This window comes from Chrysochloris asiatica, unplaced genomic scaffold (genome assembly GCF_000296735.1).
Source record: "Chrysochloris asiatica unplaced genomic scaffold, ChrAsi1.0 scaffold00042, whole genome shotgun sequence".
Classification (NCBI taxonomy): domain Eukaryota; kingdom Metazoa; phylum Chordata; class Mammalia; order Afrosoricida; family Chrysochloridae; genus Chrysochloris; species Chrysochloris asiatica.
The window spans coordinates 20,230,138-20,244,706 of NW_006408560.1; the positions used below are offsets into that span (position 1 = coordinate 20,230,138).

General features: G+C 42.2%; 2 protein-coding genes across 5 annotated transcripts in view; both read right to left on the reverse strand.

Moving 5' to 3' along the window:
* Nucleotides 1-203: 203 nt before the first annotated feature.
* Nucleotides 204-6,173, reverse strand: PEX19 (peroxisomal biogenesis factor 19). 3 transcript variants are annotated; one of them, XM_006861646.1, is made up of 8 exons: nt 6,106-6,173; nt 4,341-4,450; nt 3,759-3,924; nt 3,268-3,353; nt 2,891-3,052; nt 987-1,163; nt 719-763; nt 342-545 (listed from the first exon to the last, which is right to left on the reverse strand). In XM_006861646.1, the coding sequence occupies exons 1-8, from the start codon at nt 6,167-6,169 to the stop codon at nt 462-464; spliced, it is 894 nt and encodes a 297-aa protein (XP_006861708.1). In that variant the 5' UTR covers nt 6,170-6,173; the 3' UTR covers nt 342-461. The 3 variants fall into 3 exon arrangements, with proteins under 3 accessions (XP_006861710.1, XP_006861708.1, XP_006861709.1); XM_006861647.1 differs by having other exon boundaries at nt 470-493; nt 6,106-6,169; XM_006861648.1 differs by lacking the exon at nt 4,341-4,450 and having other exon boundaries at nt 204-545; nt 6,106-6,167.
* A 6,682-nt stretch (nt 6,174-12,855) lies between these two features.
* Nucleotides 12,856-14,569, reverse strand: part of COPA (coatomer protein complex, subunit alpha) — a 64,251-nt gene continuing 62,537 nt past the window's right edge. For both annotated transcript variants that reach the window (XM_006861651.1, XM_006861650.1), the window contains exons 30-33: nt 14,450-14,560; nt 14,054-14,215; nt 13,159-13,353; nt 12,856-12,915 (exon numbers count right to left, since the gene is read on the reverse strand). In XM_006861651.1, coding sequence (XP_006861713.1) covers nt 12,856-12,915; nt 13,159-13,353; nt 14,054-14,215; nt 14,450-14,560 — 528 coding nt within the window. The remainder of the gene's footprint in view (nt 12,916-13,158; nt 13,354-14,053; nt 14,216-14,449; nt 14,561-14,569) is intronic.

Genomic DNA, 14,569 nt, shown 5'->3' on the forward strand with positions numbered 1-14,569 from the left:
GCCTACACTAAGTTCCTCCCCATTCCCAAAGTCCCTTGCTAGCAGAACTGTAGAAATATAGTGTTCCAGGACTCTGTCCCTGCTCTCCATGTCCACAACAGGGAATAGAGACAAGGCACAAAGACCCTGGGTGTAAAGGCGAGCATCAGAGTGGCCATATTTAACATTATTTTGAGAGAAAGAAGGTGCATGTCTCAAAAAGAATGCCTTTCTTCACCTGGCAGGTAGCTGGGCCTTTGCTAGCAGCTGAAACAACAATCAGTCAGGACTAACAGAAATGGCCTTATTCCTAGAAAAACAGAGGTAAAGCCTCAGCTGGTATGGCACAGTCTTGGGTAGGATGGCAGAGAGCTGTGGGTAGATCGCTCCTGCAGATGACACTCCTGCCTCGGCTCCCAATGGTTCTGCTGAATCCAGATGTTTCCCATGGCTGGGAAGCAGGGAGGAAAACATGTGGTGGTTCACATGATCAGACACTGTTCACCAGTGGCACCTGGTGGGCCTGACAGATTGAGGGCATCCAGGTCAAAGTTGAGGCCAGGAGGCTGGAGAAGAGATGAAGGGACTCAGAAAACTGATCACAGTTCACTTTAGTTCAGACTTTCTGAAGGTCCAGCCCCAGTAGTCAGAGTTATCACTTTAGATGAAATCATTAAAAGTTACAAGATTCTGGAAACTGGGAATCTGATTAAAATCTAGGAGGCGAAAGCAAACTTACCATCTCTCCAGCCAGCTCTTTTGGGGGGTGACCCAAGTCCTGTAACTAGAAAATAAGGAGAGAGGCACATGAGATAGGAAAAAGCCCAGAAAACAAGATAGCAGCCTAGAAAAGGAACCTGAACTATGATCACTGAGTCTTCTGGGGACCATGCTGTTGCCTCTCTTGTGCTCTTTCTTCCACCCAGCTTTGGCAGTGTGGAATCCTTCCCAGACACCAAATTCACTGAACACCCAAGCAAAAGGCAGATAGAAAAAGAGGGCTTTACCTGCTGCATAAGATCCAGCACCATCTCAAAACGAGCCTTTTGAGTGGTCTCACTGTCTGTTGGGGTCTCTGCCTCAAACTGCTCACATATCTTGCCCATGACAATGTGTTGCTCCTGATATTTTTCAAACTGCTCTGGAGGTAGAGATTCCCGGTGACTCTGTAGCCATTCTGGATACTGAGAAAAGGGAGAATGAGTAGTTAAGATTTAGGTGAACAATGAGTAGTGAAGGGCAATGACAACTATATGAAAGGGACAGGGACATAGAAGAATGAGCTAAATAATCAAGTTCCACAAGAGAGAGAGCAACTGGTTAGGCCAGTGCAAGTATTTATGGTCTAGACTAGATTTTGGTAAATTTTTTATGTGACGGCTTTGTGGGCCACATATGGTCTCTGTCACATATTCTTTTTTGTTTTGTTTTTCTACAACCCTTATCATTGTTGTTAGGTGCCGTCGAGTCAGTTCCAACTCCTAGAAACATTATGCACAATAGAACAAAACACTGCCTGGTCCTGTGCCATCTTCACAATCATTTTTAATCTTGAGTCTGCTGCCACTGCCACTGTGCCTGTCCATGTCATTGGGGGGGTCTTCCACTTTTTCGCTGACCCTCCACTTTACCAAACATGATGTCTTCAGAAGTATCAATTCTTCTATGCTCTTCCTTATTCATTGTCCAAATTTTACATGCATATGAAGCTACTGAAAAAGCCATGGCTTGGGTCGGGCTCACTTTAGTCCTCACATTGACATCTCTGCTCTTCAACACTTGAAAGAGGTCTCGTGCAGCAGATTTGTCTAATATGTTGTTGGATGGCTTGACTGCTGCTTCCATGAGTGTTGATGGTGGATCCGAGTGAAATGAAGTCTTCGACAACTTAAATCTGTTCTTCATTTATCATGATATTTATTGGTGAGGATTTTTGTCCTGTTTTTTTTTTTTTAACATTGAGGTGCAACCCATAGTGAAGGCTATAGTCTTTGATGTTCATCAGTAGTATTTTGATGTTCGTTTCCAATAAGCAAGGTTGTATCATCTGCTTATCACAGGTTGTTAAAGAGTCTTCCTCCAATCCTGATGCCACATTCTTCTTCATATAATCCAGCTTCTCGGATTATTGCTCAGCAGAGATTGAATAAATATGGTAAAAGAATACAACACGGGCACACACCTTTCCTGGTTTTAACCCATTCAGTGTCCCCTTATTCTGTTCATATGACTGCCTCTTGGTCTATGTACAGGTTTTATAACCCTTAAAAAAACCCTTTTTTCAGTTTGGTTTGCCAATTTCTGGTCTATATTACTCATTTTGTAATTAATTACATATTGCCTTGTGTCATTAAAACATGTCTATGCTATATTATTATAGTTTATCTCTAGTAAAACTACGCTTTTTGAGTATAGGGACCTTCATTCACTTAAACTACCTGTAAACTGCTCATGACAAAAAGTCAGTGCTGAGAACCTATGCAGTTTATCCTCAGTGAATCACCGGTGAAGAAATGTAAGGGGGCTTCGAAAAGTTCATGGAAAAATGAAATGAAAAGGTAATGGAATTTTTCCACAAACATTCTGAAGTCCCCTCCTAAATGAAGACAAAAATTGAAGAAAGAGTTGATCAATTACCCACAGTCTTAAAACCATCTACAGAAAATTAGAGCTGAGTGATTTCTCCTCTTACTCCCAAGATCCTCATCTTGGTAACTTGAATCTCTTAGAAAAATAACTTCCCTAATTCTACACATTCCAAATAAACAAAGTAGGTTAAAAAAAAAAACAAAACCAGAGGGACTTGTGCATTCAAGTTACTCTATATCTAGACCCTGAGTATACAAAGTAGCCCATATGAGTTGATACAATGCAGAGCAAAGAAGAAAAGCAGAAACAGTGGCTCACACACCTTTTCTGTGATCTCCTTCAGTGATGGGTACAACACATCCTTAGACAATAGGTTCTGCATGATACTCTGCATGATGGGGAGGATGTTCCCTTCTCCTTCCCCTTCATCCATTCCTAGCCCCTCCATGGCCTTGTTCAGCTCCTCTTCTGACATACCTGAGTTCTAAAAAAGACAAGAAAGGTGAACAATATAATATTGGCTTCTCGGTATGGCTTATCATCGGGAAAGTTAGAAAGTCAGAGAATTATTTAAATTTGCCTGTTTCAAAACAGTGAGACAAGGACAGATAAAACCCAAGAATTTCTGTCTTTTGAGGCCCTGTGAGTGAAGGTATTCAGGAATGGGCCCCATGTGGTCGCCCACCTCTACCTCCTTACCTGAAGGTCATTGGCATTTTTGGCTAGTCCGCTTAGTGTCTCCTTTAGGCAAGAAGTGAATTCTTGCTGGGAAGTTGCATCACTGCCTAGGAGAGATCAGAGTCAATATCGTTTGGGATTTGAAGTGTCTGCTTGGCTAGCCTAACATACTTATCAGCTTGGATATGGAGTGTATGAATCACTATCACTCCAAATCTTTAAAATTTATGCTTATTTTCAAAAATCAGTATGGACTGTATGGCAGTTAATTCAACAGGATGACACCCATAATAACAGTGCAAACTTTAAAATGGTTAGTTTTGAATAATCTTTTCTATTACTTTCCAACTCATCTCACCCCTTTCATTTAACAGGATCCCCACCCCTTCTAATACCTCTCCTTACCCACCCCACAACAGTGACACTGGGATTGCTGTCAACCTTACTAAGAATCCTAGTGTTTTCAGTCAACAATGCAACATATTTTTAGCTGCCTGGGGTCTCCTCCTTACCTACTCTCCCAGCAGCTTCTGAGAGCTTTTGGAACTGCTCCACCAGGTGGGGCTCTTCCTCTGCCAACTCCTTCATTGCCTTCTCAAATTCTGCAGTGGCTTGGGACGCCAACTCACTGTCAAACAGTTCCTGGAAGAACTTCTCTTGGGAAGCGAAGAGAGCATCCTGCAGAGGAGGTTAGCTGAACTGTGTCTCTTACTTGGTACCTCACTGCACCTGGCCTGAGGTAGAAGATGCAGGCACTGGCTCTGGGAAATGCAGTGCTTCTCTCTTACCCACTTCCATTGCAAGCTCTAACTACCTCTCTCAGTGAGGACAGCAAGGAAGACATTTGGCCACGGAGGGAAGGGTAACCAATTTAGCCATTTATAACTGCTCTTTTCTCAAGGAACTTTTTAAAGATCCTTCCACTCAACTTCAAGTCCCTGTTTTACAAGGAGAGAGACCTGCAGATGCACTCAGGAACGTGAGGCCAAGGGGCGCCTTCCCCACTCCCCTCTGGCCCATAGGGGCCTGCCCCACCTCAGTTTAGAGCTGCATCCCCATCCCTTCTCCCTCCCTTAATTGACTGGAATTTATACTTTGGCAGTGTCTCCTGGTGATTTCTTCTGGGGCCCCGAAGCATCAGGAGCTGTGGCAGTAGGAGGGGGTGCTGGGGAGGGTTTGGCCTTATCGAAGTCATCAAGAGCACCTTCAGAGACAAGAGACATGGTGTGTGTGATGGGGATGGGTGAAAATGAAAGGCTGGGTAGTTTCTGGGCAAAACATTAGAAGAACGATTTTTCAAATTGTCCACTTTCCTCAATTTTTCTCCTGTTTTGATTCTCCCCCTCTCAACCCATCCGTCAGTAAGTCTCCCATTTCTCTCCCACCACCTAATCTATTGTGATCAAAGGGGAAGAAAACTCTTAGGTGGAACAAGCAACTCTGCCTCACGCCTGGGAGCAACAGGCTAAAAGCAGCTCTGCAAAGGGCAAAGTATGTGCCCATTTACACTGTGCCTTCCTCACCACCCATAAATGATTGCCTTTAAATCTCATAAAAATACCCAACAGGTACAGAGAACGTAGAAGTCCCTTCATAGAATTCATTCTGGAGCCCTAAAGGGAATAATCTTTGGCAAGAAAGTAGAATCCACAATATATTACACCCAGCTTTCATTGATCTTGGTCCTAGTGCAAATTGAAGGGCCCATACTTTTTGCATTATGTTGTCAAGAGGGACCAATCCCTGGAGACCATCAAGCTTGGTAAAGTAGAGGGTAAGTGACAAAGAAGAAGACCACACTCCTACCCTCCAACAAGATAACAAGATGGACTGACACAGTGGCAGCAGCAATGGGCTCAAACCTAACAACTGTAAGGATGGGACAGGATTGGGCAATGTTTGTTCTGGCATGCAGAGGAGGGTCACTATGAGTCGGATGGCACCTAAAAACAACACACCACTCTCCACGGGAGGGCATTAAGCCTTCTCTTCAACTACAGTTGAACTCTTTGCTCCAGCTAAGCTCCTAAAGTTCCCTGGCCCCATCCCCACAATTCACAAAAAGTTGCGGGCACTCCTGTTTTCCTTTCAATTTGACTGGGCAAGAGATAAAATCTTCTTCACCTGTGTCGCCACCATCCTGCTTGCCAACCACCATCCCTGCTTGCCAGCGTGGGGGGCAGGTCACCGGCCTCACACTGGGCAGGAACCCAACAGAGAGAGGAGTGGAGGACAGGGCCAAGAAAGAAAAGTCTATTCACCGTTTTTCGGGCGGGGGAACTGGCTTGACCAGAGGCCGACTCACCCTCAGTTTCTAAGGAAAATGGTTCCAGAGACAGCTTGAGCCACTGACATGATGAAAGTACTGGAAAGTGGCCTAGTGAGGGAAAGGTGAAAGGACTGGGAGGAAGGAAGCGTCACTTGTGCTAGGAAGGATAGGGCAGGGGCACGAAAAGGCGTGCTACCGACTTAAGAAGAGTTAATGTCATCAATTCCTAAATGCCAGGTTCGTTGCCCACCACGGAAAGACTGCTGCTGGCGGGAAGCTAGATTTCAAGAATTTCTTAATCTAAAGAAAGAAGACTCTGGACATGAATCGAGAAACACCGTTCTGTGAGCTACTATTTTCGCCTACAACAGAGGATCAACGGTCTTTGTCATCAGGGGTCAAAAGTGAGCTCCCCAATTCCCACCGCGAAAGAGAGTAACCCAGAGATTTTCTTCGGAGTCCTGATCAGACGTCCTCCTGCGCCCAACCTTTGGTGAACCACTCCCACTCCGCCCCAAATATTTCAGGCTGACTCCCTGAATAGTTCCACACACCAGCCCACTCCGGGCCTTTTCCTTACTGGCTCTTACTTTCCAGAAGCTCTTCCAATTCCTGATCGGCCACAACTCCACAGTCTTCTTCAACGGCGGCCATCTTGTTACCTCTGAGTTTCCGTAGAGGGCGGGGCACCTCATTACCACCCGTTCACTACCGCCCCTTCTGCCTGTGCAACCAATAGCATTGTTGACGAGTCCGGAGCCGCCATTTTTAAAGGGACAGGAACCTTCATTCGCTCGGAATCCTGGTGTGTCGCTGTGGGGCTAATTCGCTGGACTGCAAAGTCGGTTTGAATTGCAAGGTCAAGCTCGCTGCTCCTAGGAAACCCTCTATATAAGGTCACTAGAATTCGGAGCTCTGGTAACGTAGTGATTACTATGAATCGGGCTGCGAATTGCAAGGTCAGCAGTTTGAAACCACCAGCTGTTCCGCGGGAGAAAGGTGAAGCTTTCTGCTCCCCTAAAGATTTACAGCCTTGGAAAGCCTGTACAGGGTCGCTATAAGTCAAACCCACTCCACGGCAAATAACCACCAACCACCAGGAGTCGGAACCAACTCAAAGGCACTTAACAACACTGAACGAACTATCCTAAGGGCAAAGGCTGACTGCGTTCTGCTATGGTTGTATTAATGGCAGTCATTTACATCAACTTCCCACATTATCTAGAGCAGTTGCTATTTCATTACTTCTTCCCAAACTGTGGATTGGCCAGATTGGGACAAACTGCCTACAAGTAAGCAAAAGCTACCTATATAGGAGTCCTGGTGTGGCCCTGTGGGCTAATGCGCCAGACTGCAAAATCGTTTGAGTTGCAAGGTCGGTGGTTCAAGCTAACCAGCTGCTCCTTGGAAACTATATACAGGGTCACTATGGGTCAGAATCGACTCGACGGCACTTAACAACAACATACATACAGGAGTCCTGTGTGGCGAGGTAAGATAAGCGCTGGACTACTTACAAGGTTGGCAGTTCAAACCCACCAGCAGCTTCTTGGAATCCTTATAGAGACTCGCTATGAGTGGGAACTGACTCAACGGCACTTAACACCACATATATAACAAGAAGACAATTGGAGTGGATAAGAACCCACACTATTTTTCCTCTCACTGCCTTCAATATTTTATTCAAATGTCATTTCTTTGAGACTTCTTTTTTAGTCTAACCAAGTAAAATTGCAACCGTTCCCACATACATACATACATACATACATACTTCTGGGTATATTTTTCTCTTTAACACTATACATTATCTGACTTACTATATACTTTAAAAAATCTTGTTTATTGTCTCTGCCCCCTCACTCCTACCCCACCCTTGAATTAAGTACCAAGAAGGCAAGGATTTTTTTCTGTTAGTTTCACTGCTGAATCCCCAGTGCCTAGACTAAAAACTAGTATTTAACAGGCATTCATGGCAATTCTTTGCGTTCCTGTTGTTAGTGCTGTCCAGTTGGTTATGACTCATAGGGTCCCTGTATAGAGTTTCCACGGAGTTGCTGGGGAGTTTGAACGCAGACCTTGCGATTTAAACCAACCTTGTAGCCCAGAGCTTTATCTTGCAGTGCCACACCAGGATTCCTAGACTCAAAATAGGCAGCTTCTCTGATGAATCAAATGAACATCTTAAATATCCTATTCTTTACTAAACTGGTTGGTCACAGGGCCAGGTGTATAGTAAGTAATTCAAATGTACTAAGAACTCAGTGTAAGTTGAATCAATCAGGCAGAAAAATTAGACTGAGCAAAAGGAAAATTAAAATGTAATAGACTTGATCTACTCTCTGGCCTTCTCTGTCCTATCTCCTTTTCTCCACAAAGACCCCCAACTTCCAATCTGATTTTTAGGTGAGGAAGCTTAAAGAGAGACAATTTTGGACAATTACTGTTCAGATCAGTCAGAATGCAACTATCTCAGAGACAAATACATTTTACAATTTAGAGAGTATTTACCATTGTTTTAAAAACCTTGTGTTAGACACAAGAGATAAATCAGGAATCCTAAACTAGCTGATGGGAGTCTTGGTGTGGCACTGTGGGTTAATGTGCTGGACTGCAAAGTAGGTTTGAACCACAAGGTCGGTGGTTCAAGCTCACCAGCCGCTCCTTGGAAACCATATACAGGGATGCTATGGGTTGGAACTGACTCGATGACATTTAACAAGAAGGTAGTTGCTTGGGAATTAGGTTTAAGGTACGATTAAACACACACACAGTAATTTATACAACCAAAGTTGTTTTAGATAAGGATAAATTATCATAAAGGTTAGGAGAAGAAAAACAAAACAAAATGTGTAAATAACTTCATCTCTGGTTTTTAGATTTCTAACAAACCTTTGAGTACCGTGTATCAAGCACCAGACTAGGTGCTTAAAATGTCCCTTCACAGTTATGGCACACTTATATTTTGTTGTTGTTAGGTGCCATAGAGTCAGTACCGACTCGTAGCAACCATATGCACAGCAGAACAAAACATTGCCCAATCCTGGGCCAACCTCACTAGTGTTGTCACGCTTGAGTTCATCGATGTTGCCACCTGGACAATCCATCTGGTTGAGGGTCTTCCTCTTTTTCTCTGACCCTCTACCTTATCAAACATGATATCCTTCTCCAGTGACTAGTCCTCCCTGACAATTTGTCCGAAGTATGAGAGACAAAGTTTGGCCTTCTTGGCCTCCAAGGAGCACTCTGGCTGCACTTCTTCCAACACAGATCTGTTGGTTCTACAGGCAGCCCATGGCACTTTCAATATTTTCCTCCAGCACCACAACTTAAAAGCATCAATTCTTCTAAGGTCATCCTTATTCACTGTCCAGCTTTCGCATGCATATGAGGTTATTGAAAATACCATGGCTTGGGTCAGGCGCACCTTAGTCTTCAAGCTGACATCTTTGCTCTTCAACACTTTAAAAAGTTCTTGTGCAGCAGATTTGCCTAATGCAATACGTCATTTGATTTCTTGATGAATGATGATAGTTGACCCAAGAAGAATGAAGTCCTTGACAACTTCAATCTTTTCTCCGTTGATGAGAATGTTGTTTATTGGTCCAGTGGTGAGGATTTTTGTTTTCTTTACATTGAGCTGTAATCCATACTGAAGGTTGTGCTCTTTGATCTTCATCAGTAAATGTTTTAAGTCCTCTTCACTTTCAGCAAGCAAGGTTATATCATCAACATATCGCAGGTTGTTAGTGAGTCTTCCTCCAATCCTCATGTCACGTTTTTCTTCATATAACCCAGCTTCTCATAATTGTTTGCTCAGTATACAGGTTGAATAAGTATGGTGAAAGAATTACAACCTTGTTGCACACCTTTCTTAATATTAAATTGTTCAGTGTTCCCATGGTCTGTTCAGACAACTGCCACTTGATCCAGGTACACATTCCTCATGAGCACAAGTAAGTGTTCCAGAATACTCATACTTCACAATGTTGTCCATAGCTTGTCATGATCCACACAATCGAAAGCCTTTGTGTAGTAAATAAAGCATAGGTAAACATCTTTCTGATATTCTCTGTTCTCAACCAAAATCCATCGGACATCAACAATGATATCCCTCGTTCCAAGGCCTCTTCTGAATCCGGCTTGAACCTCTGGAAGTTTTGGATCCACACAATCGAAAGCCTTTGTGTTGTCAATAAAGCATAGGTAAACATCTTTCTGATATTCTCTGCTCTCAGCCAAGACCCATGGGACATCAACAATGATATCCCTCGTTCCAAGGCCTCTTCTGAATCCGGCTTGAACCTCTGGAAGTTTTCTGTCAATGTATGCCTGCAGCCGTTTCTTCTGTATTACCTTTAGTAAAACTGAACTCTCATGGGATATCAAAGAGATTGATGATTTCCACATTCCTTTGGGTCACCTCTCTTTGGAATGGGCACAAATACGAATCTCTTCTAATCAGTTGGCCAGATAGCGGTCTTCCAAATTTCTTGGCAGAGATGAGTGAGTGCCTCCTGTGCTGCCTCACTTTCTTGAAAGATTTCAATTTTGATTCCATCAATTCCTCGTGCTTTGTTCTTTGCCAATTCCTTCAGTGCACCTTGGACATCCTCCTTACATTAACCATTTCATTTTGTTACAGTGACTCTGTGTATTCCTTTCGTCTTCTCTTAATGCTTTCTGCATCATTCAATAATTTTCCCAGAGACTCCTTCAATAATGAAAGTTGAGGCTTGAATTTTTTCTTCAGTTCCCCCAGCTTGAGAAATGCTGAGCGTGTTCTTCCTTTTTGGTTTTCTGATTCCAGATCTTTGCACATTTTGTTGTGAATATTTGGCCTTATCTTCTGGAGCTGATCTTTGAAATTTTCTGTTCAGCTCTTGGAACTCCTCATTTCTTCCATTTGTTTTATCATCTGTACGCTGGAGAGCAAGTTTGTGTCTCTTCTGATATCCATTTTGATGTCACTGCAAAACCTGCTTTCTTCCAAACACACAAGTGTGTTTGGAAGAAAAAAAAACTCTGGAAGACCTAAATTCTATTCCCAACTCTTGTCACTAAATCTGTGTCCTTTTGAAAACCCTTTCCTAATCTAGGGCTCATTTTACAAATATTTAACAATAGAGTTGGTACTGTACGGCTGTATTTAACCCAACATCTGTCACATAATTGATTCCAAGCTAATTTCTTCATTCAACTCTGAATTGATGACATCTCTAATATGACTTATCAAACATGCTAAACACGTTAACATTTGTTCACTTACAAGTTAGTATTTCTATTTGTCACACCAATGTGATCACATACTTAAGTAAATAAGAAAGTTACTAGATAATCGAGAAATATGGGGATCTATCATAGCATGAGTATTCCTTTGCACGGTCTATCAAGTTTGTTTCTGTTTTTCTCTTTTTACTATTTATATTTCTAACAACTCACCTCAATATTTACTCACTGGCTGCTCCTTTTGTCTTTCTACTTTATATAGTGAGCACTATTATGAAACAATTCTTACAACATTTTCTTCATGCCACTTTTTAAGAATTTAATGGCATTCTATTGCTTATTAGTCATCTTCAGATTTTTGTCTGGTATTCACAATTATTTCACATATGCCCATCTTGTCTTCTCAATTACATAAACTTCATGAGGCAGGGACTCACTTTTTTTCACATCCCTCAGTTTAAGCAAATGTGCGTGTTGTGCACAGTTAATTGGATAATTTGTTAAACTTACAAAAGTTGTTTTTTTGGTCAAGATTTATCACTAACTTGTCTGTTTACAGGAAAAATGTTTATAACATGAGAAAAGTGTTACCAAAGTAGTTCACAAAATTTTAAGAACGTAGGCTTAGTTTGGTGATATTGTGTTTAAAAAGGCAACTTATAATATAAAGGTGGAGTCCTGGTGCTGTGGGTTAATGCGTTAGACTGAAAAGTTGGCTTGATCCATAAGGTCGGCAGTTCAAGCTCACCAGCTGTTCCATGGAAACCCACACAGGGTTGCTATGAGTCAGAATGGACTCTTAGGTACTTAACAATAATATAAAGGTACAAAATATAAGGCTTGTGCTCTTTCCTCAAAGCAGCGATTCCATTTCTAGGAGTTTATCTCCAATTAGGTTTCTCCCAGCTGTACAAAGTATGTTCAAGTTATTAACTGCAGCAGGTTTGCATGGGACCGGGCAGTGCTTCATTCTGTTGTGCACAGGGTCTCTGAGTCAGTGCCAACTTGATGGCACCTGAAAAAAAGCCTGTTCTTAGTGTGTGTGTGTAAATTCTGCTGATACATGTCCACTATGGGTGGTTCTGCTGGTATTTGAAACACCAGAGGCATAGCTTCCAGCATCATAACAGTATGTAAGCTACCAGTGTGCCAAACTAACAGACATATGGATATATATACACATATTACATTAAGAACATTATCTAGAATAAGTAATAGGCACATGACCTGTACCCAGTAATGATTATAATTAGTAATATATGGAAGGTTACAGTAAAAAATGGAATAGAAAAGCTATGTGCTACCTACCATTCTCAGCTTAGATCTATGGTTCACGTATATCCTATGAAAAATGTACTTTTTATTTTGCTTTGTTTTTAAACAGTGGGTATAAGTTACTTTTGAAATTAAAAATAACTATTACAAGAAAGCTATCTTCTTTAGTAAGGCAGCTGCATGGGGTGACTAGAAACGTTAGCGTGTCTAGGAAACAAATGGCAAGCCAAGAAGCTCTCACAGAAACCTACTTTATTAGGTGTGAGAAATAAAATATAAGAACAATGGTTATAAAGGAAAAATCAACATAAAGTAGTATACAATTTTCGAAAATCAAATGGTTTCCTCTCAGACCTTAAATTTCTAGGTACACAGAGGGTACTTACTTGGGAAGTTTGACACACAAGAAAATGGACGGATGGCTAACAGTTTGGTAGAGTTGAGTGAAAATAGTATCTTACTGCATTCCACTCCTTTCTAGCACATAGGATACAAAGATGGTAGGAAGGGGAGGGACAAATATGGAATGAATGAATTTACCAAATGAATGTTCATCACCAAGTTCCCATTTGTTCCTTATAAGCTATAAACTGGGAAGGTCAGGTCAACTGTGACCACAACCATTGAAGATAAAAAGGTGTTATAGACAAAGAAGTCAAATTTAACCATTTTGATTAGCCATAATGTAAGAGAAAAGGACACGAGGCTTTAGGGCAGGGAGGGTCAAATGCCAATAATCTGAGCAGTGGATGGAAGTAGGGGAATGTTACGATGATGATATAAGAACTAATTCTCTGAAAGTAAAATATGTTGACTCCATCGTGCACAAAAAGGGGGTCTTAGCGAAACTGCAGAGGACTGATCCTCAGACCAATCACATCCTTGCCAATCTCTGTCGCCTGTGGAAGAGGAAACAGAGGGGAAAGTTAGGGATCTGTGATATTGAGAAGCTAAAAAAGATGATTTCCTCCACCCCTAATGGACATGGTAGACAAATGCTTCCTATTTATTACAGAGCAGTGGAGACATTCTAGCTTTCTCCACTATCACTGTCTCAAGGAGTTAGGGGCAAATCCAGGAGAAAGGACCACCATGCTCCTTTCTTTTTCTCCTTCCACAATATCCTAATGGCCAAAACTTACTGTAGTGACCCTGCAAATCTGACCCTGGAACTCAGGCAAATAGCAGGCTCCGCTAAGTGGGCACTTCTCCACTGGCTTTCCACGGTAGATGGGCCGATAGGATGCAGCACAGATGTCAAAGGGGTTGTGCATGTCATAATTGAGCTGGTAGGCATCTGTGGGGTTCTTCTCACAGGCAGTCAGGATTTTTCGGGTCTACGAGAAGGAAGGGGGATTTTATTTAAAAGGACTGAAAGCAACACACGTCATTGAAAATAGTCTCATCACCATGGCTTAGCAATTTTTTTGATGCAAGATTAAAATTGTACCATGTGAATACAGGTCCTCTTCCATGTAGAGAATATATATGAAGGGATGACAACTGCTATTTCTGTTATATCTGCCTTATCCCTTCTCACACCAAAGTGGCTCACGGAGCTAGACCCAAGAACAGTTCCTTGGTGTGTATTCGTCTCTAAAAGCTAAAAAGAGACAAGGACCTTCCCCTAGAGCCAACACAGAAAGTCTTCCTATGTGGCAAATACCATAACTTCAGATTTCTAACATAAAAAAAAATAATTTCTGCTTGTTAAAGGCACCCATTAGTAGCACTTCTGTTAGCAGCACTAGAAAATTAAGACAAATGGGTCTGTGGAGGTTGGTGACAGATGAGATAGCTGCAGTTTGAGGACAGATTGGGGTTCTTTTCAGGTGCAATGGCGCTACTTTGGGTTGCAGATCACTCTCAAACTGGTGCCATGTGTGAATAAGTTATTAAGTCTATTTCTAGAAACAAAAGGAGGCATTAGGTAAGTAACTAGAGGATGGATTTTTGTTGAAGGTTCTGTTTTGTTTCAGAGGCGAAAACCTACTGCCTCCATGTAGGACCAGAAATGGTTCCTCTATGAAGCAGCACCTGTTGAGCCACCTCGGGCTTGGGCCCAAGCTCCAGCAGGCGTCGAGCAAAGGTAGCAGCTGTCTTGAAGTTCTTAAGCTTGAAGAAGAGGTTGAGGGCTGTGCGCAGCACCAGGATCATGTGTACAGGCTGCAGGTTTGAGTGAGTGAAATAAGCTGCCATCTGTTGGACATAAAGAGGAACACATGCCAGGTTGATGCAAAAGCTGGGATCGATAAGGTATCACACATACATTAAGGTGAAAACAAAACAAAACAAACAAACTGCAGCATCTCTCCAAAAAGAAAGGGTCCAAATCTCTTTTCATCCCCATATTGAGTCTGAAATTATTAAATTCAGATCTAATAAATGATGGAGAAGTTGTCTTTGTATTACTCAGAGGCCCATAGCTCTTACCTCACAAATGCGCTTTTGTTGTTCTAAAGTTTCCTTGGGTAGCTTCTTTCTTTCTATTTCCATGGACAAACCCACAATGTACTCACGGCAAATGGTGATGAGCTGCTGGGCCTGGAAAAC